This window comes from Rhyacophila brunnea, unplaced genomic scaffold, assembly GCF_057557595.1.
Source record: "Rhyacophila brunnea isolate RB1 unplaced genomic scaffold, BYU_Rbru_1.0 scaffold_11, whole genome shotgun sequence".
NCBI classification, from domain to species: domain Eukaryota; kingdom Metazoa; phylum Arthropoda; class Insecta; order Trichoptera; family Rhyacophilidae; genus Rhyacophila; species Rhyacophila brunnea.
The window spans coordinates 45,145,145-45,167,726 of NW_028232763.1; the positions used below are offsets into that span (position 1 = coordinate 45,145,145).

The 22,582-nt window shown below is 34.2% G+C and overlaps 1 protein-coding gene and 1 long non-coding RNA gene across 4 annotated transcripts; both read right to left on the reverse strand.

Annotated features, from left to right (window-relative positions):
- Positions 1-216: 216 nt before the first annotated feature.
- LOC147078754 (uncharacterized) lies at positions 217-7,882 on the reverse strand. Its single transcript, XR_015072208.1, has 2 exons — positions 6,635-7,882; positions 217-1,522 (listed from the first exon to the last, which is right to left on the reverse strand). It is a non-coding gene; the product is annotated as an uncharacterized LOC147078754 (long non-coding RNA).
- Positions 7,883-10,066: 2,184 nt separating this feature from the next.
- Positions 10,067-18,351, reverse strand: LOC147078755 (uncharacterized). 3 transcript variants are annotated; one of them, XM_085960432.1, is made up of 7 exons: positions 18,017-18,351; positions 17,604-17,934; positions 16,912-17,044; positions 15,199-15,349; positions 12,250-12,471; positions 10,548-10,905; positions 10,067-10,321 (listed from the first exon to the last, which is right to left on the reverse strand). In XM_085960432.1, exons 1-7 carry the CDS (start codon positions 18,278-18,280, stop codon positions 10,284-10,286), a joined length of 1,497 nt encoding a protein of 498 aa, XP_085816558.1. In that variant the 5' UTR covers positions 18,281-18,351; the 3' UTR covers positions 10,067-10,283. The 3 variants fall into 3 exon arrangements, with proteins under 3 accessions (XP_085816558.1, XP_085816556.1, XP_085816557.1); XM_085960430.1 differs by having other exon boundaries at positions 10,317-10,905; XM_085960431.1 differs by lacking the exons at positions 10,067-10,321; positions 12,250-12,471 and having other exon boundaries at positions 10,341-10,905.
- Between the last annotated feature and the right edge of the window lie 4,231 nt (positions 18,352-22,582).

Consider the following 22,582-nt stretch of genomic DNA (forward strand, 5'->3'; position numbering starts at 1 on the left):
CTCAAAAAATTGAAAATTGATACCTTTTAACTTATTTTTTTTGTGTTTAGTTAAAAAAAAATCATTTACGCCTACGGATTAACATTTTGTTTCGAAAGTGCTTGGTTAAGTTGTTGCGGGACTTGCGCAGTGTTTTCGCTCAGGATTTTGCATTTTTATGACATACGCTGTGTTGCCTCTTATAATTTTAATAGTCACTACTATAAAAAAATGCTGTTTGTGCGGAAAAAACATATTTATTCGATTAAGACAACAATCTTGTCTTAAAAATAAAATAAACAGATTGTTAAAGAATAGAAAAAAGACAAAAAAATATCCAAAAAACAATGGTGAATTCAACATAACACTTATAATCTTTAACACATAAGTAACAGGTTATCATTTACCATGTTATTAATAAAAGAAGTTATAAAACGAAACTTTTTTTTCAAATTCAAACGCCACACATTTTTGTTAAATCTAAACATAAATCTTGCTTCCTCCACATTCATGCATTGCCTCATGCACATTCTTCGATTGTTGACATGCCCAACCACAAGACAGGTAGGTAGTTTTCATAAATATTGTTAAAAAAATAATGTAAAAGAGAAAAAGTACTAAAGAAGAAAGTATTACTAAAGATGTACTGTTCTATTTATAGGTATGCACACAAATAATATTTCACTCATGTTGTAATAAATCGTAAAAACACGACAGTCGACAGTCAGAAGGCATGACATTTTACAATTCCTGGAGGTGTTTCCATTTGGATTCTTTTATTGGCAAACGCCGATTGTACAGTTTAGGAAGTGCTGAGAAGGATTTCGATCTTCGAGGTAGGTCCATTAATTCATCTTCGTAATTCAATTTGTACTTAATGTAACTATTAGCATCATATTGTAGAACCCTTAAGTCCACCACGGTAGGGTTGTTAACCATTTTTCCTGGTCTTATGGAATCATAAACGAATTTTCTTTTATCGGAATAATTATTAAAAAAGTTGTAATCTAATCGGCGAACGATGTATGGTTTAGCATTTTTTCTCGCCTCCTTGGTAATCGTCGCATATTGGCTAGGCAAAAAAATCTCTTTATTTTTTAGCTTGCATTCTATAGTGCTGTGCACGGAATCGCACTCCATTTGCTTGTGCCCTTTTTCTAAATATTTTTGCGTTATCGTAATGCCATACCGCATCGCTAAATTTAGCAGAGCATTACTTATTACCACGTTTCGATTCTGAAAACCACAACCATCTGAATATAAAATGACTGGAAGTACTTTTTTCTTAAGTTCTGTTTCTACACAATCTATTATATAAGTAACAAACACTGACGACACTAACCCCTCCATTGGTTTCGTCATACCAATAACAAGTTGCGTCATGGTTTTCTTAGTTTTAAAATAAAGAGAGCTGGCTTGAAGTTGTGGAACCAACTTCACGGCTTGGAGATCTTGTGTGAAAACGTGGCACTGGCCTATGATGGCAAGTTTTTTGTCAGCATCTTTTTCGGACCTTGCGAGGTCTTTTCTTTTATTATGCTCACTCCATACCATGTCTGATGTGTTGCCATGTTTGTGAGAGCAACATACATCATACTCATCTTTGGCCTAAACAAACTTAAATTTTGTTTGAGGAAATTATTGTCAAACAACCATCTACTAACGGCTGTCCTCTGTCCATCACTCTCGCATTCCTGTTTGTACAAGTCGTACAGTTGCGACATACTTGTAATAATCGGCTCCAAATATAGCCTCGAAGTTGTTTGTCTAATATATATAATGAGACAGTAATTTCGGCAGTTTGTCAAAAAACTGCAGAAGGAACCCTGTTTCCGCTTTCTTTTTTTGGAGACGTACGAGCATTTTTCGTCAAAGCAGTTTTTGGTGTCATGCCATTTTCTGACTTACCAATCCAATATCTAAGAGTCCACTCTTTGATTCCAAAAGTACTCAAGAACAGTTTTTGGCAAATTTGTACTCTGGAGCCATTTGAGGTCAAAAAATATTGTCGACTGCCTTCTCGTCTTGAGTTTTTGCCTTTGCACTTTTTTTGTTTAATTTCCACACATTGCACGTGCGAGCACAAAAACGTTTTTCGTTGATCCCAGTCCATTATAAACCAAAAAGAATTAAATATGGTTTTCCTTTTCTCTTCATCTACTTGATTGCACCCTCGAAACTTTGACTTGAAGCAACTATTGGATGTACACGGGGGGGCCATTTTTCTGGCACTTCTCAGAGTATCATTTATCACCTGAAACTTATTTCCTGTTTTCTCTCCTCGCCTGTAGCCAAGATACTCTTTTCCTTCCATGCGTAGTTTCTTGTTTGTGTTTCTCTTCCAAATTTTAGGATCTTTATTGACTTTACTTTTTCTTTCCCTATTTTCTTGAAGATCCCCATGGATATTGGGAGTTGGCGTAGTAGTTGTCGACTGTGCAATATCAATTTGAAGGTCAACATTTTCCCAAGTATCAACCGTTGGTTTAACTTCTGGTAGCTCTTCATCAATAACATTGTTAACTCCAATAGTCTGTATGTTTTCATCAGACCGAGGGTTACTATCCAGATTGGTTTCCAATTGGCAAGGAGTGTTAAGTGATATAATATCTTCAGAAAAGGAGAATGACAAATTGTTAATGTCAATATTTTCTAAGTCTTTGGATGAGTTCGTCGTGTTTTGCGAAGGCACTGTTTTAATTTTCAAAATTTGAGACAAATCGTCAATTTCTCTCTCCTCACTTGATGGCATGTCGGAGTCGGACTCAAGGGCAGACATTACAACTTTTTTTGTGGAATAAACGTATCACTGGACCTAAAATAAAAATGAATCTATTACAAATAATATTTGTAAAATATTTTAAATTCATAATCCAAATAAGTGTTACAGTATTTTTATAGATCTCTATTAAAATGTTATTATGTGTTGACCTAATCGCGTCTTAAAGACATTAAAAAATTCAATATTTGTAAGTATATTATTATAATAATCAAATACGGTGATAGGATTTGAATAAACAATGATATGACGGCTATCGTTGAAATAAATAAAAGATATTAACACCGCGGAAGTCCGCGAAACAATATAAAGTAAACACCGCGGAAGTCTTTCAACATTTTTACATGATCGAAAAACTGACTAGGAATGGTTTGAATTTAATGCAGTTAAATATTTATAAGTAAAGTATCTACCATATAAGCAATTAACTTTATAACGAATCCGTTTGAATAATGCTATAAATACAAAAACTTAGTGGACACTCACCTGTGGTCACCGCGGTGTACAGAAACAGACTGATCCACTGACATCCGCTGTGTTATTAACCAAGTCGCGAGCCACGGAGTTACGCGGTGATACTGCTATTAATATAACGTCTCGTAATTGGTCATTGGATTTTTTCCATAGAAGGAACACGGTGTAGGATTTTTTTACCTACCGAATGATATTCAAAACTCAAAACTGCCAAATGGGGACTTACGCGGTGTTGTTTCTTAAGCGACGATATACTACATACATCCAATCTCAAGTAATCGATTGATGCAGAGAGAATATGTTATAGCACCTGTACACGTGCGTGGATTTACTTGCACCAATAGTGTGTAATTGAAACTATCGCGATAAACTGTTTACACGTAAAAGTGCTGACTGTCTCACCAATCTCATTCTTCAAGAGTAAGTGACTCTGAAATTCAACGAAAACCGGTCTCGTATTTCAATTCCCAAGTTGATCTAAAACAGTGGTTCTGACTATTTTTTGTTCTAGCGAACCAAATAAAATATTTTGTAAACTCTCAAGAACACCTATTGAGTGACATTTTATTAACTCTTTTACTCCCAGCTGATTTAGCCTAGCATATGCGAAAACTCCCAAGCGTTTTTTGACAAAAAATCGTCGATTTAGTTTTATTTAAATAACTAATTCTACACATGTTTTAAAAATTTGAAACTTTTTTTGTGTGTTCTCAATGGTGTATAAAGCAATAATAAGTAATAATATTGATAGTTTACATCAATAAAACAAAAGAAAAAAATAATGTATCAATATTTATTTAGAAATGAACGGATAAAACTATTTTGAACTACAAAACAAGTGTGACAACATTTTTTTATTTATAATTGATATATCAAATTTTATAATATAATCTATCCTTATGTAGTAACAGAAAAAAAAATAAACATATTATTATTTCTCTATGAAATAGAATTTTTATAAAGTAATCAAAAAAAAATCGTATAGTGTCAAGGTATTCAAGAATATTATTCAATTCACGAAATCACAAGAGAATTCGATACAGTATCGAGGACTAACTGATATGGTAATGAAGTAATTTCTAAAAATAAGTTTCAAAGCACTAAATCATTTATAATAATATTTATATTTATGTATTTTTTCACCATCTTAACAAAAGTACAGTGGCATTCATTGTTAGTTCAAAAATTACAAAATTCATTTTGTAATGTGATATATGAATCATATAGTGCAGGATCCCATAGACTTGTCGTATACATAATATGCGGAACGCATTCTGACAATTGGAATAGGTTTTAGGGGTCACCAAGATATATAATGTCGATGTTGCCAGGCGATATTAGTGGTCAATTTTTTTTTATTGAGGTTTTAATTTTTTTTCTTATAACCCACCAAAAATTGTTTTGAGTTCTTCAATAAAACCAATACGGGATCAGGGATTGATTGAAAATGCAATAATTGTACCATGCCATCGGCATGGTCGTAGAACGGTCCGTCCCGTTTGAAAAAATAAAAATAGCGGGTAGTGAAATGTGTTCAAAATTATCGATTCTTAGGACCCTTCTTGGCTTAAATTATTTTATTTAGTAGCATTTTTGTATATAATCACCTAAATTGGTTTCTTTACTATATCTATGCATATGACATTCATTTTAGTATTATGGTTAATCCAGAAACAGTGTAGGTTGCATATATAGGTAGGTGAATAAATGAAATAACGATAACCACTAACCACACTAAGTACCTACACATTTATTAAAAAAAAAGAAAAACAAGTCCAGTGTTCAAACTCCTTTAAGTATCATGATCACAGTTTTTACAAACACTACTTACACATTTGCACAATGATATACATGTCAAAGCCGATTTCTTATAACTACGTGATAATGTACGGCAGTAAGAATTACATTTGCATGGTTTAATTAAATAATTTGGTAGAGGTTCATTCGTCATTTGTCTTGGATACGAATTATTTTCTCGTAACTCATAGTCAAGTTGTAGGACATCAAGAGGCTCAAATAGTGGAACATATGAGCTTTCCCGTAAATAAACTTATGCTGAAGGCTTTAAACAGTGTAAATACAATGAATCATATGTGCATATCACTCTTGACAAATTTAAACTAAATTCAATATTTTGGGAAATAAATTTATGCCGAAGCTCATTCGCTATTGGTTTTTGTTTATATAATAAGTAAGTGCAAAATTTTTCCAGGTCTTGAAACTGCTGTGGTCTCCAATAAACCATTTCCTAAAGCTGAAAGTGCATCCTGAACAAAACTCATTGACGAGATGGTTAAAGCTTGTTTCTTTGTACATATGCAGTCACTAGTGGTGTCGCAGCCGGTTAAACAATGTAATGCTGGTATAATATTACAAATATTTTCGCCAAGAGATTCAGCTGCCAAATGGCATTCTAAAACATGGAATTTCTTCTGAGATCCCTCAAACCATAATCCATGGCAACCAATTCCAGAAATGAATGCCTAAAATTAAAACATCTGTATCGGGACTGTGATAATCTCCAAATTTTGCATTTTTACAGCATGAAATATATGACAGAACATTCTAGACTCCAGAGTCTGCTTCTAAATGATTTTGATTTTAAATCAATGGCGTCAGTGTAAATTGATCCCTGCAATTTAAACCATTGTGTGGGGTCGTCAAATCCACCACAATGTACAGCTCACTTTTTCCGTTGATTTTTGCAAATGTGGGAGCATTTTTGCAAATACATTTAACAAGCTGTAATTTATTTTGAGGACTCACAAAAAAATCTTTGCAATTAATCCACCACATACCTACTACATACACTAAGGGACAATCTCCAAGGCTTAGATATTATAAGCATTTACACTGTTTAAGGGCTTCAGCACAAGTTTATTTATGGAAAAGCTCATCTGATCCACTATTGAGCCTATTGATTTCCTACAACTTCTAACAATTATGAGAAAATAATTTGTATCCAAGACAAATGACGAATGAACCTCTGCCAAATTATTTGGTTAAACCATGCAAATGTAATTCTGACTGCCGTACATTATCACGTAGTTATAAGAAATCGGCTTTGACACGAATATCATTGTGCAAATGTGTAAGTATTGTTTGTAAAAACTGTGATCATGATACCTAAAGCAGTTTGAACACTTGACTTCTTGTTTCTTTTTTTTAATAAATGTGTAGGTACTTAGTGTGGTTAGTGGTTATCGTTATTTCATTTATTCACCTACCTATATCTGCAAGCTACACTGTTTCTGGATTAACCATAATACTTAAACGAATGTCATATGCATAGATATAGTAAAGAAACCAATTTAGGTGATTATATACAAAAATGCTACTAAAAAAAATAATTTAAGCCAAGAAGGGTCCTAAGAATCGATAATTTTGAACACATTTCACTACCCGCTATTTTTATTTTTTCAAACGGGACGGACCGTTCTACGACCATGCCGATGGCATGGTACAATTATTGCATTTTCAATCAATCCCTGATCCCGTCTTGGTTTTATTGAAGAACTCAGAACAATTTTTGGTGGGTTATAAGAAAAAAAATTAAAACCTCAATAAAAAAAAATTGACCACTAATATCCCCTGGCAACATCGACATTATATACGAGGGTGGGTCAATAATTCCTTAGAAAAAAGCATTAAAACAGTTTTTATTTTTGTATTTTTTTTTTATTTCTCAACATAATCTCCTTGGAGCTCAATACATTTGGTTAGACGTTTCTCAATTTTTTTTAAACCGTCAGAAAAATAAGTTTTCGGAAGGTCCTCAAAATAAGCATTTGTCCGATCGATGACTTCTTCATTTGAAAAAAAACGTTGTCCACTTAGCCATTTTTTTAAGTTTGGGAAAAGGAAAAAGTCACTGGGGGCTAAATCTGGCGAATACGGTGGGTGGTCGACCAATTCGAACTTCAATTCTTCAATTTTAGCCATTGATCGTAAACATGTGTGAACACGGGCATTGTCCTGATGAAAGAGGATTTTTTTCCTGTTTAAATGAGGCCGTTTTTCTTCAATTTCGTTTTTTAGCTGGTCCAATAAAGATGCATAATAATCCCCTGTTATTGTTTTTCCTTTTTCCAAATAGTCAACGAAAATAATTTCACGTGCATCCCAAAATACAGTAGCCATAACCTTACCAGCTGATTTTACGGTTTTCGCCTTCTTTGGACATGGTTTGTCTTCGCAATCCACTGCTTTGACTGTTCTTTCGTCTCGGGAGTATAGTGGTGTATCCATGTTTCATCTACAGTCACAAAGCGACGAAAAAATTCATCCGGATTGCGTTGCATGAGCGACAACAGGGCTTTAGAGGCCACCACCCTATTGCGTTTATTGTCGACTGTGAGCAAACGCGGCACCCATCTTGCAGAAATATTTTTCATGCCCAATTTGTCATGTAAAATAGAAATGACGCTACTTTTTGAGATCCCTGTAACCTCAATTATCTCACTCAACTTTAATCTTCGGTCACTTAACACCATATCGTGGATTTTATTGATCATTTCTGATGTAGTCACCTCTACAGGACGTCCTGAGCGTGGTTCATCCTTTGTTGATGTACGACCACGTTTAAATTCATTTAACCAGTTATAAATAGTTGCAAATGAAGGAGCAGATATGCCGTGAACTAAATCCAACTCATTTTTTATTTCCTTTGCTGTTAACCCTTTTATATTAAAATGTTTAATAACAGCTCTAAACTCAATTTTCTCCATTTTCCATTTTCCACAAGCAAATTTTTTTTTTAAATGTACGAGAAACACACAACAACCCGACCAATCTGATTGAAACTTCGCAGCATACTGAATCGGTAGTGCCGCTGCATGAAAACAAACCGCTTACAGTACTAGTCGCGCCACCTGTCGGCTTTTCTAAGGACTTATTGACCCACCCTCGTATCTTGGTGACCCCTAAAACCTATTCCAATTGTCAGAATGCGTTCTGCATATTATGTATACGAAAAGTCTATGGGATCCTGCACTAATAAAACAAATATCAGAATTTAAAATGTGTCATAAAAATAATGTTTTATTATTTTTATGACCCTCTTTGGTCTCAAGTTCCACAGCAGAGCAATTATGACTTGTGAGTTAATAGGGTATGACATAATTATAAATAAAGCTGACACTAAAATAAATGTTACTCACACACAACACACAGTGAATATAATGCTTTGTCTACACAAGACGAAATATGACGGGAAAAAATTTGGAATAAATCGTAAATTTGGTTCCAAACTTTCGGCCGATGGATCGGCCCAGATGGAGTTTTCGCATAGGTATGGTGGGCCGAAATATCGGCCGAATGGGAGTAAAAGGGTTAAATGATATTCTCCTTATATCGCCTGTACACGTGCATGGATTTACTTGCACCAATAGTGTGCATTTTAAACTATCGCGATAATAACTGTTTACACGTAAAAGTGCTGACTGTCTCGCCAATCTCACTCTTCAAGAGTAAGCGAGACATGATGTTGTCATTTTATAGTACTATTTGACAGGTCGTGAAAATCGGTTAACCTCAAAATGAGTGTGCGGTGTAGTTCGTTTTTTATTGGCAGGTTCGCCACCACTATAGTTCTACTAAGCAGGTGCAGATATGGAACAAATCCCAACTGTTGCGTGAAAATTCAGAAGCTTCTGAACTTTTTTGGTTCATGCATGCTATCTTACAATTTGCACGATAATACGTGTTCACACATGCATTTTTTTGTTATGGCCATGATAATAATATATGTACTGTCAGCAGTAAATCCATGCACGTGTAAACAGGGTATTAGTCTACACTGGTGTACAGATATTTCACTGCCTTGGAAAAAATAGTTTTACACAAAGCAGTCCACAAGAACCTCCACAGAATAGGGTATAATAAAACCCAGAAAACCAAACAATCTAGACTGCGGCAAGTTTAACGTGAAGCGTTGCTGTTTTGAGAACTACAATACTGACAATCCTTTCTTAATATACCGCAGCGCCACGACGGCGGCCATGACACTTCAACTATTTTCGCACTCTACAATTACCCGTATGGAGAATCTATTCCAGTGTCCACCAAACTGTGTGCTGCGAGAGGTTCCTGGTATGTGCTGTGAAAAAAGTCTGAACATGTAATTTTTGTCGAGAGATATAGAAGATGATAAAAAAAACCTCTGCATCATTTTCTAAGTATTTTCCATCAATTGATCAAGTCGTCAGCTGAATATAGAACTATTCTAAAGTTAAAAAGTACATTTGAAATTTTTTACGTGAGAATTCTTGAAACAACTCTATGGATTTATAACATTATTTTTATGGATCAATGTCTGTATCATATCGTCACTGTTCTGGCAGAAGACACTAATTCGAAAAAATTACATATTGAGTTAGTACCAAAATGTTCCTTATTTCAAACTTTACCGTCTGGAAACCTTCTTAATAAATAAACAGTCTTTATTTTAAAGTCATTCTTTTTACGATTACTTAATAAACTCACATGATAGACCATTATTTCAAACATTTTAACAACTTCAAAGTCAAATTACTCAAAACTAGTATTCTCCAGTTAGTGTGTTCTGCCAGAACAGAGACGATATTTTAGTGGGATTATTGATGAAAAAAATGGTGCATACACTAATTGTTTATATAAATAAACAAATATTGATATTTAAAAAATACCTAATATTCACATAAACATAAATGCATTTATCTTTCAAAAAAATAAATATGATGTTTTCTTTATAAAATGTTTGTCATGAAAACAAGTGTCTCAAAACATTGCGATTATTTGTGTTACACCATTTGTACTTTTTGAATCATTGTTGTTTTTTTAAATTTTATTTCTTTTGTATAAAACTATTTTTGCTTTCTTTTTTTCCTCCACTTTGTTTTTTCTGATTTTCCGAACTGATTACTTGTAATTTTTATTCTAAATGTCATGTTGTGAACGTCCTGAATTAATAATTTGTTATGTACTCAACGTGTCTTTTTCAAATAAATAAATAAATCATGTATCCTCTTCACTCGATTAAGATATGTCCTGCAATCCACTCACGCGTACTCCATCAGAAACTCAGAAAAGAAAGAACACAGTCATTGTGAACTCAAAGATTTTTAATCATACTAAATATTGTTGCGCGTTTCCAGAGCTTCTGTTCACTGAATGCAAGTTAAGCTATCAGCAGTCACGTTATGTGCATAGCTGTAGATTTATCCAGTCTCAAAACAAACACCCTGAAGAATCAACTGATGAGACTTCATGTGCGTTTTGAGGGAGCAACGTTGGCTGAACCCTCGATGACACAGTTCACAAATATGAGGTTTTGCACCAGTATGAGTCATGCTGTGCCTCTTGAGCACTTGCGAGGTCATAAAGTCTTTATGGCAAACTTCACACTTATATGGCCTTTCGCCCGTGTGTATTCTGTTGTGCACAGCCAGCAGGCTCTTCGATTGGAACTTCTTCTGGCAGAGGGAGCAGTCGTAAGGTCTCTCATTGGTGTGCGAGCGCATGTGGTTGGTCAGCTCGCCGCTTGACAGGAATCTCTTGCCGCAAATGGAGCAGACGAAATTTCTCAGGCCGCGGTGTCTCTCCACGTGGTTCTTCAGTATTCTGTCTGATTTAAAGTGCTTGTTACATTGTGAGCAACTGTACGGCTTGTCAGAAGTGTGAGTTAGCATGTGATTCTGTAAAAATAAAAAAACGCAGTTATATTATGATAACTTACTTGAAAAGTGAAAAACGTTATGCATTTATAGATAAAGGACTGGACAAGCGTACTATAATTTTACACCAAATATACCTATATACCTACTGTAATTTTAAAGAATTCATTACAGAAAATAACTGCACATCTCACACTATACCTTAATATATAGCTTTTCGCTGTATGATCCTTTTTTAAACTATGGTGTAATTTAAATTTACGGCCCAATTTTTTAAACATACTTCACTCTACACTTAACAAAAATTGTTGGAAGTCAACGCTGAACCGTCCTAGACCAGCAGGATCCACAGAGGCACCGCAGAATTTCCCAATATTTTCACTAAAATGTGACTAATAACCGTTTAAATCAGTGGTCTAAAAACTCAATGAGGTGTGAGCTACTTACAGAAATTGAAATTGTCTGGTGAGCTACTCTTCTGCAACATCTTCTTGGCTACGCTTCTAGGCGCTGTTGTCGACTAAATGGGAGGAGCTTGTTAGTTTATAATGGAAAAATGGGAGGAGCATGTTAGTTTACAGTTTTAACACGTAGCCAAGAAGATGTTGCAGATGAGTACTTACACATAGGTATTCCTTCTTTATATTTTTTAATCGTCCTTTATCGTACCATACATAATATTTTTAGGTATATTACTTAAAATAATTTAGGACATCGGATTTCCAATAAAACATAAAATGCGTACTTTAATTATGTATTTTTAAACAAAATAATAATTGAAAAGTACCTTGAAATAAGTGAGTGTAAAAATAATTAGTGAAATGAATGGCATTCACTTTCCTCGCACCTTTTTCTCAATTCTCAGTGAGTACCTTGTCCACCCATCCGAATGCAATTATCATGATAGTATCTATACATCTGTGAGTCAGTGTGAGAAATATTTCAGTTCGGAGTCCAATAATAAAATTTGAGAGGCCAATTTATAAATAATATGATAAAATATCCTAAAGCTACTGAAAATGCCGCCGTTGCCGAGCGACTGTTTGGCGATCACTGGTTTAAATGCTCACCAGAAACAAAATCAGACCCTCGTCCGTACATATGCTATTATAAAAACCAGTATCGTGCAAAAATCAACCTGGAAATTGGAATGAGAGTGGCTTCTTTGTAATTTTTTTTGCAACTGTTAGGTATGTTCTGATGGGTACTGTGGAAAAACCCTGATGCACCAAGGGTGCCGTGAACCGAATAACTTTTGGAACTCCTATTCTAGACGCTATTTTCTGTTCTAAAGTGGTCTCGTGTGAAGTAGATATTTTTGACTTACGTAGCTTTACCCAATTATCACAAATTTTTACTCCTTACCTTCAAATGACTGGACTGAAGGAAACTAGTGTTGCAGATTTCACAAGAGAATTTTTTCTCTCCACTGTGTATTCGTTTATGTATTTCCAGCACGGTGGGATAATTGAACGACTTGCCGCATACATTGCAGACATAACTTCGCTTCCCGCTGTGCCGGTTCAAGTGCATTCTGAAGGTGCGAGGGTTGGAATATTCTTTATGGCATATCTTACAAATGAAAGGCTGCGAAAACGATATATGTGTATATATTAATTAAACATTTAATTTTGCATGATGTATACTAATTACTAATAATCAACAACCACAAAGAAAATATGCTAGAATCAAAGACTTAGAACTATTGAGATCATAGATGTGACGCTTTTAGCTAATTTTGCAACCTAAAAACATAGATTTTACGCATTCATAATTTTTGACATTCAAAATTGATTTTGATGTTTTGCGTAAGGCAGTGGTTTTCAAACCAACTTCTTAAACGGTGACCTATATGTATGTATGAACTAAGATGTTTCTCAAGAGAAAAATAGAACGTAGCCTATTCTTGGACAAGGGTGACGCATTTTAAATTAATAATAATGCTCACCTCAGTCACTAAGTTCCCTAAGAAGATGAGCAAACGCCTACTCTTCGGATATACCTCAATACTAGGGGCCGTATGTATGAGATTACCAAATTCTTTATGAGCTATTTAACCGATTTTCCATCATATAGTGTATAGCACTGTTTGTGACGTAAGGAATCTGACGTCACACGCCATTCAAAATGACTGCTTCATCTGTCACTTTCAAATGTCATTTAAATAATGCATTCATAATAACAAACGTTTGCTTGAGGCCCTCGTTCATTTTATAGACTCTGTACAACATTTGCGAACTTTAAAAACAGTTCCAAGTCGTGCTGTTTAAAAATAGGTATAATTTTGATCCCTAGTCTATAATTTAGATAGTAGGTAACTGATACAATGCGTCGTACTTATTTCGCTTACAAAGCGCAATATTTCTCATGGAGAGATAAGATGGATTTACGTAAGATAACAATAAAATATTTCCGCTAAACGACCGCAAAAATAGGTACCTACTGCTGAATCTGGCATTAAAATATGCAATTGGAAGCATTCTGCATTGTTCAAAATATTATGGTACCTACCTACCAAGTTAATTATTGTAAGATAACTGTAATAAACAAGGCACAACTCTCAAATACACTGGATACATCATTAGTGTCATCTGGTGATTGGTATAAATGATAATATTATACAGAGATCATTACATATTATTATCTAAATCCATTTGCATTTCTGTCATTTATTTTTATTTTGTTTTGACATCTCATAATTGAAGTGAAGTTAGTCATAATAATATGTATGTATTCAGCATTGCCACTAAATGGAAATGTTTACTGGCAATACTTTATCCTTTCGTACAGTAGAATTATAAAATAAATGTGATAAAATAACTGATAAATTATTTAAAGTTCATAATAATTATTCATTTATAATTATTAAATTTATATGGTACCGTTCGCACACTTTTACACTTCACAATTTCGCACACTCAGACACATTTACAATTTCAAAATTTTGAATTATTGATCGGAGAATGAAATTTTATAAGATTGCCATTATACGGACACCATGACACATGATGACGTCACATTCGTGACGTCACTAAACAATGAATTACGTTTGTACTCGTGCATACAAACGTGCAGTATATAGCCTATAAGGTTTTTGGGAATCTCATGCATACGACCCTAGGCAGTGTGCTATAAAACAGGTTTATTTCTCTATTGTGCAGCTAACTTCACATACAAGTCTAAACTGGCAGTGGGTAATGAAAAATTTGGTACTGTTCGGTTATACGGAATACAGCGGAAAACGCATTTTGAAAATAGCCGATAAACTGGATTATTTGTCGGTTTGGGTTAGTTTAGGTTAGGTTAGGTTGGGTTGGGTTAGGTTAGGTTTGGTTAGGTTAGGTTTGGTTAAGTTAACCTAACAAACAATCCAGTTTATCGGCTATTTTCAAAATGTGTTTTCCGCTGTATTCCGTATAACCGAACAGTACTAAAATTTTTAATATAAGAACATCTCTAGTAGCAAAATAAAATCTTATTGGTTTGGAATAATAAAGATGTAGAATATAATTATATTATATTACAACACTAGTAATTCCAGAATGTTTATGGTATAGTTTCATTGGTATAGAATAATTAATATTCTCTGTAATTAATATACCGCCAGTTTTTTTATTATTTTCAAACAATGCTGTCAACACGTTTAATATTTTGTCTATTTACCAAAGGTACACCAATCTCTCCGTGTACCAAAGAAATTGAAGAAAACCTTTTTTATACTGACTGCTTTCGGCCGCTACGGCAGCTATCTAGGGTAGGTTTGTATCAAAGTATTAACACTTATTATAACAATTACAATAAGTTAGCTGTCTAAACCGTCTATCATGCTCTAAAATTTACCACAGTCAAAATAGGTGCTGTTAAAACATAGCACTTATTGTAACAATTACAACTAACATTGTAATTGTTACAATAAGTACCAATACTTTGATACAAACCTACCCTAGATAGCGGCCGAAAGCAGTCTTGTGTATAAAATGGATGCGCTGGAAGTGTTTGTATGTTTTACTGCCTGGTGCATAAAAATGACACTTATGACAAACTGAAGCTTGCTCCAACAATTTCGACAAGGAAACCACAGACGGTTCTATCAGGAAGATAATTAAACATCTTTGATGTGTACCTATATAATAATAATTTACAAAATATTATTTGCTACCATATCTCCCACAGGAAAGCTAACAACTGCACAAAAAAAATTGACACTTGTTTGATGCAGTCAAGATTCAAATTTGGTATTGACACATGCTAAATGCCTTGTCCGAAGCACTGCCAACTTAACTGGCAGAAAACATTATTGATATTTTTACTTACTTTTAGTCCATAATGCTCTCTCACATGGCCGTCTAGTCTTTCCGCCAACTTAAATCGTTTTTCACATTTGGGGCATTTGAATAATGCCTTTGTTTCCTTTTTAAAAAGCTGCCCTTTAGATTTTTCCTTCACAATCTTTAAATTCTTTCTTCTGAAAGTTTTATAAAATTTCGTTCATAAATAAAGCCACAAAAAGCACCAGGAAATACTGCCTAGTGTAATGAGATGAACGATTAAAACAAATCAAAAGAAAGGCATTAAATACCGGTAAAAGTAACACTTATATATGATAAAATAAATAAATCTGGTGAAAATAAGACAAACATTTCGCTGACCACCAACACAGAAATAAAAAGTATTATTTATATAGTATTTTGTTTAATTTTAAAAATCTTATATTATAACACCCAAATAACCAAAAAATATTACTTTTTTTGATAATTGACAGAGGTATTTTAAAAAAACTATTCGCAGACCAGTAGAAAAGTTATATGGACCGGCGGATGGAAAACACTGTTCCAGTGAATAGTAAATAAATATTTATTTTAAATATCGTTGAGTTATCAAATAATATTTAACGCTGTTTTAAAAGCCATGGTGAATTAAATATTGAAAGTTTGTGCTGAAATATTGAAGAAATAAAAGCAAACATATTTTGTTTATACCCTCTATAGCAGGCCTGGGCAAACTATGGCCCGTCAAGTATTTTTGTGGAGTCCGCGAACTTTAATCGTAGTTCTCAAAAAAGTTACCTTTTTCTACATTTTAACGCCTTTTGAAAAATAAAATTTGAATATGTCTATGAATTGCATCGTCGAGAAGAAATCTGCAAATTATACAACACTCTTAATTTTGACAAATTCGAACAACTAATTTAAAGATTCACAGATTTAAAGAACATTTACAAGCAGTTTTAAGAATCTCAATTACATAATAAAATTAACACCTGAAATTAAAACAATTTCATTCTTCTCATTAAATTGTTGGCTATTAGAGAATCATTTATTTTCTTATGTTGAAATTCCTTTTTCATGATAAAAAATAATGCATGTCTAAAAATAGTATTTTACTTGCGGCCCGCTGTTCATTGTATATTCCTAATGTGGCCCTTCATCCAAAAAGTTTGCACAGGTCTGCATTAAATGGTCAAAATATTATTAAATCATTTCGTTTATTTTTTCAATTAGAAATTAAATTAAATTGCTGACACAGAAATTACTGAATTTTCCCGCACTATTTACAATATCTAAAACACTCCTCTATATGAATTTTGTTAGATTCGTCAATAGTGCTGAGTAGCTCACAGACATTAATTCTGCACCAAATTTTTTCATATTTAATTGTAATTATAATATAAATTGCACTAGAAAAAGAAATCATTCCAATAAATATTTTCCCCAAGTAACAGCAAGAAACTACTGCATTTTGTAAATGAATAATCATGATTTAAGAAACAATAACTACATTGCCGTGAGATTGTTTTGGCACGACACAAGACATAGTCAGAGGGTAACCACGCGAGAGAAAGTACAGTACCAATCATAACAAGAATCACAAAGACCTGTCTAATTCTTACACACGAGAAGTAATCGCAGCTCAGCATATTAATGGTTATGGTTCCACCTTTCACATGTATACATGCGTCGCTGGGGGGATCACGGATCAATTTTTTTATAAGTTATGAAATTATAAGTAAATGTGTAGATTTTATACCTTTTAATTGCAGTTGTGTGTTTTTCCTTAACGTGCTTATGTAGTAGTGGCACAGATGAGAATAGTTTCTTACAGAATTCACAAGTAATGGGCGGTAATTTTCTTCTTTTCGGTTCTAATATACTTTTCTTCACTGTAAAAAGTTATTAAGTGGTTAAAATATAGGATAATAATATAATCTTCAGTGATGCGGTTGAATCACCGGAAAGGATTCATTGATTGCAATGAATGATTGAAATGTCGAAATACATGTAAGTTTGGCTTCAAACATGCTACCAAATCAATAACCAACCTCTATAACTACAATAACCGAAAGTTGAGCAACTTATTGTATTGAGTCAATCTCGGAATATTTTCAGTAAAATAGCATACAATCGTTTTTTGAAAGTTTTTGGTACGAAAAAAATGGCCTTGATTTGGAATCTTGACGGACTTTTCCTTGACGACGGATAACTGTTAAATAATTAAATGTGGTAATCAAATATTAACTAAAAGGTCAGCAGCGAATGGGTAATTTTATGTGAAATTTGCTAAATTAGGTCAGCTGCTTTATTGGGCCAAAGGCTCAAGTCTTGATGTGATCCAATTAAGCGGTATTGACTTGGATAAATATGTTTTAGAATCCCACTCTATCTATTCTAATACGCTGAAGCTTTTTTCAAAACACGTAATGTAGGTGAATCATTTTTTACCTTTGATAAATTGAGGTCCATTACTTTTAAATATTTCTTTTATTGGGTGTTGAATATCTATATTACTTGCTTTAGGCTTAGGTAATCTGTTGTCGATGGGGCTGGGAGCAGCTTCTAATCTTATGGATTCGGAAATATGAATCTTCGGTTCCAAAAATGAATCAGGTTGTTCATTGTTGTAATTATTGTCATCTATACAACCGAAAGAGTGTTCACGGTTGCTTAACTGGTCGTAATTGGACCTTTCCGTAGTATTAGGTAAGCTGACGTCGTATTTCATGTCATACTTTGATTCAAATGCCCCATCTTCTTCTTTTATATTGCCATTAACCTACAAAATAATGTAAAAATTAAGTATCTTATAAAAGTATATTATGTGCTGTTTAGAATGTTAATTAGTGAATTTAAAATACCTGTGGAATTATTATTTGTCGTAATGTTTCATCAGATCTGACGCATTGCTGTTTAAAATAATACAATGTGTTAAGCAATGTAACACAGTCACGGCAAAGGCATGAAGGCAATCCGTCATTTTCGGATATCTCTAGAGAGGTGCAATAAATAAATACATCAGTAAAGCAAGTTTGAAAAAGATCTTGCATATCTTCTCGGTCAGCTAAACAGGCGCGGCATAATTTTGATGCACTATTTTCTGAATTACCATCTCTAATATTCATTGTTTTATTTATTTTTATGGAGACCGCTGTCAAAATAATGTGTCAAAATTATTGTTTAGAAAAACAGTCATAGACTAAGCGAGACCAGTGTTGCTGTCCTTCACCCACTTTACCTATATTATCTATGGCCAATGCTATGACAAATGTAATGGTTCAAATACACTATATGACGATCTGTCACATATATGTCGAAAAACCCGTTTCTTATGTTGGCGTCCTGTGTCATAGAGTGTAAATACGATGTCATAGACTGTCACATATATGTCAAACGATCTATGACGGCCTCTATGTCATAGATTTTCGGCTCAGTGTAAACACCTCGGTAATTTTGTGTGACACTAGTTTATGTCTGTGACATCTATGCCGAACATGTTGTCATATATTATTGTTTATGGGTCATAGATCGCGCGGGAAGTGTTTTTCTGTCTTTGATTTCAAACGCCATCTTAACAATCTTGACTACTAAACGAAACAATACCTAGTCAAAAATGGACAGAAGAAGTCGCAAAATCGTGTTGGAGTGGACGGATGAAATAATCATTAATTTAATCGGATTGGTAGAAGGTAATCCACTATTGTGGGACTGTACACTGACTGATTATAAAAACAGGGTCCAAATCGTACAAGATTTGGGCCTTGAAAGCAGTTCTCAGTACTCGGTGGATGATGCCACGCGTAAATGGCAGAGTTTGCGGTGCCAATACAAAGACTATAAAAATAAGGAAAAGGCGACAAAGAGTGGCCAAGGGACCAGCGACAGGTACCACGTGAGATGAAAGTTTTTCGGCCTCCTGAAGTTCCTTGGCTGTGACTCGATAGCTGTCGTCACTACTTCAAATTTAGCAAGTATCGCAACGATTTTTATTAGACATTCCACATCGAGTTAAGTGTTTCTCTAGCGGCTAGCTATTCCAATTCAGATAACGAGCTCTCTTTGCAAAGTATTTATAGTATATTATTATTCTATGAAATGTATAAAGGTACCTAGGTACCTATCCACAAAAGTGTAGACAGCCTTGAGGTACGTTCCTTCCTGAAACTTGGTATTATATTAGGCAGATGCTCTGTGAAATTAAACACAATATTATCCTATGACCATTCAGTCTCAGTTCTCTTTTCAATTGATGACTTGTTTAGGCTATTAAGCTAGGTAAAGATACTCTATTCCATATCGTTGTGATCTCAATTCTTGATTCCTGATGTTTTTTTCGTGTGTATCTTTAACAACAATGCATCGAAATCTTCCAGCGACAAGCGTACAAAATTTGTATACATTGCCGTATCCTCAGCTCTTAGCTCTCTTATTAAATTACTGCAGATTGACTGTAGCATCCGAGAGTTTCCCGTCTTGCAATCCACTCACGAACCCAAACTCGTCTGCGTCTTGGTTTTTTATTATGGACAGGAACCAAATAGATAAATAAATTTTAAATCTCACTAACAAGCCTAGGTAGGTACTGATTTATTTCGTTTTATAATTATTATCTGTTTGACGTTTATGAAGGTGTACCAACCATAAAGTTTGTCAAGCGTCATGTTGGTAGTATTTATCAGTGGCAAATATGTGACACAATAGATTTTACGGCATCGTGTGTAAACGGATTGGCACATACGGGTGTCATAGAATCTATGCCCACGCCTCTCTCATAGATTTTTTTGACATATATTGGCTCATGTGTAAACGGAATGGCATAGATATGATCATAGACAATAAAACGCTCTTGTCACATATGTGCCCAATCGTCATATAGTCTATTTGAACCTTAATGGTTCAAAATACACTCTGTGACGATCTGTCACATATAATGTCGAAAAACCCGTTTCTTATGTTGGCGTCCTGTGTCACAGAGTGTAAATACAATGTCATAGAGTGTCATAGACTGTCACATATATGTCAAACGATCTATGACAGCCTTCTATGTCATAGATTTTCGGCTCAGTGTAAACACCTCGGTAATTTTGTGTGACACTAGTTCCATGTCTGTGACATCTATGCCAAACATGTTGTCATATATTATTGTTTATGTGTCATAGATCGCGCGGGAAGTGTTTTTTCTGTCTTTGATTTCAAAAATTTTCCATACAAAATCATAATCTTCAAGTCTAGTGGCTCCGTGTGTAGTAGATCTACCACACCAAAGTCACCCCCTGAGGTTAAATACCTAACTGGGACTCAAATTTCACTCGAAAAATTATAAATAGGTGCCTAAACGGGATTTTTAAGATAAATACCTCTTCAATACTTAATCATTTGGAGATGCGAAAGTTTTAGTTTTGAACAGCGGCTCTTCAACGGAGGCCCTGAATTTTTTTTTCGACCTTTTATTTTATTGGCCATCGGTTTCCAAAGCTTCTTCGTGACGGCTCCGTGCGCTTTGTAATAATAATTGTATAATATCGGCGACAGCTTTATTTGAATTGTGTGAACTTTGATAAATTGTGAACAATTGTGAACTTGGACCTTGACTTGACTTTGTGTAACTAAATAATAATTAATTTTGCGTTTCAATAAACAATCCCTTGACTATAATTAAACTAAAACTTGTTAATCAAGTGTGAATGTGGACAATATAAGGACTTAATTAATTTTTGACGAGTTTCATTTGAAGCCCCTTCATGAATACTCCAATCCAAGAGACTACTGCCTGCTCTACATCGATGAACCTCCACTCCCACCCTCAGAGCTAGCCGAGGGATTCGGAGGCACCTCATCAGGCACCCACCCGGAATAGACGATTTTACGCATATGGGTGTCTTTTTTTATAATCGGCTCAACATTTAACAATAATGCATCGAAATCTTCCAGCGACAAGCATACGAAATTTTTATACAGTCATTGCCATATCCTCAGCTCTTAGCTCTATTACTAAATTACTGTAGCATCCGAGAGTCTCCCGTCTTGCAATCCACTCACGCACCCAAGCTCTTCAACGTCTTGGTTTTTTATTGTCTACCAACAATAAAATATGCCACAATTGCCGCGGCAGTAGCTCCATCCGCCGGCATTATAATATGATATGGGCAAGAACCAAATAGTTAAATAAATAGATAAATAAATTTAAAATCTCACTAACAAGCCTACTGATTTATTTCGTTTTATATTATTATCATCTGTTTGACGTTTACGAAGGCGTACCAACCATAAAGTTTGATAAACATCATGTTGGTAGTATTTATCAGTGGATTTTATCTACTAGATTTTACGGCCAACATTGCCATGTCTACTGAAATTTCAGTAGATCTACTGATATTTTTAGCAATATACTGAATCAACTGATATTTTCTGAAATCTACTGATATTTCTTCATTTCACAAAATTCCCACCAGCCGGGAAAAAAACTAGCCATTTTTGAAAACTTGGGAATCTGCGGCCCGCGGCGAAATATTTTTCCTAAAAAATACAAGCCGACTATGAAAAATTGGGAACCTGCGGCCCGCGGCGAAATTTTTTTCCTAAAACAGAAATCTACTGATATTTTGTCGAATCTACTGAATTTTTTTTACACATTCTATTGAAATTAAAAATTTTGACTTGGCAACACTGTTTACGGCATCGTGTGACGGATTGGCACATATGGGTGTCATAGAATCTATGCCCACGCCTTTGTCATAGATTTTTTTGACATATATTGGCTTATGTGTAAACGGAATGGCATAGATATGATCATATACACTAAAACTCTCTTGTCACATATGTGTTCAATCGCCATATAGTCTATTTGAACCTTAACCCTTTACTGCATAGTGTCGCAAATTTGCGACATTTCAAACTATTTCTATATAGCCAATGCCATCTGTGTAAATTATCAAATAATATCCTTTTTCGATGCCTAAAAAACTGTTTTACCATAAACATCCTACTATACCGATTTTGTTTGGACATTTCAAGAAATAAAGCATTTCTGCATTATAGTCTCTGCATTTCTGCTTTGACAGTTGACGAATTCGTATGTACGCAAAAATCCGCATTTGTAAATAAATAAAAAAAAATATACAGAAGATTGAAATAGGTTGAATAAAAATATCTACACATCAAATAAGGTGTGTACATTAGTTTTTTATAATTGTTTTCATTTGTTTTTGTATTTTGTCATACTAAAATGTAAGATTTCCAAATGTCGTAAATCTGCGACACCACACAGTAACATACAAAATTTAATGAAATTTTCGAAAAATATTTTTTTTATTATTTTTCCTTCATTCACAAGGCATTTTGACACAAAGAAAAAATAAAAATTTTCAAAAAAAAAAATCATGCAGTAAAGGGTTAAGGAATAAATTAAATTATAGTAAACTGAGCAT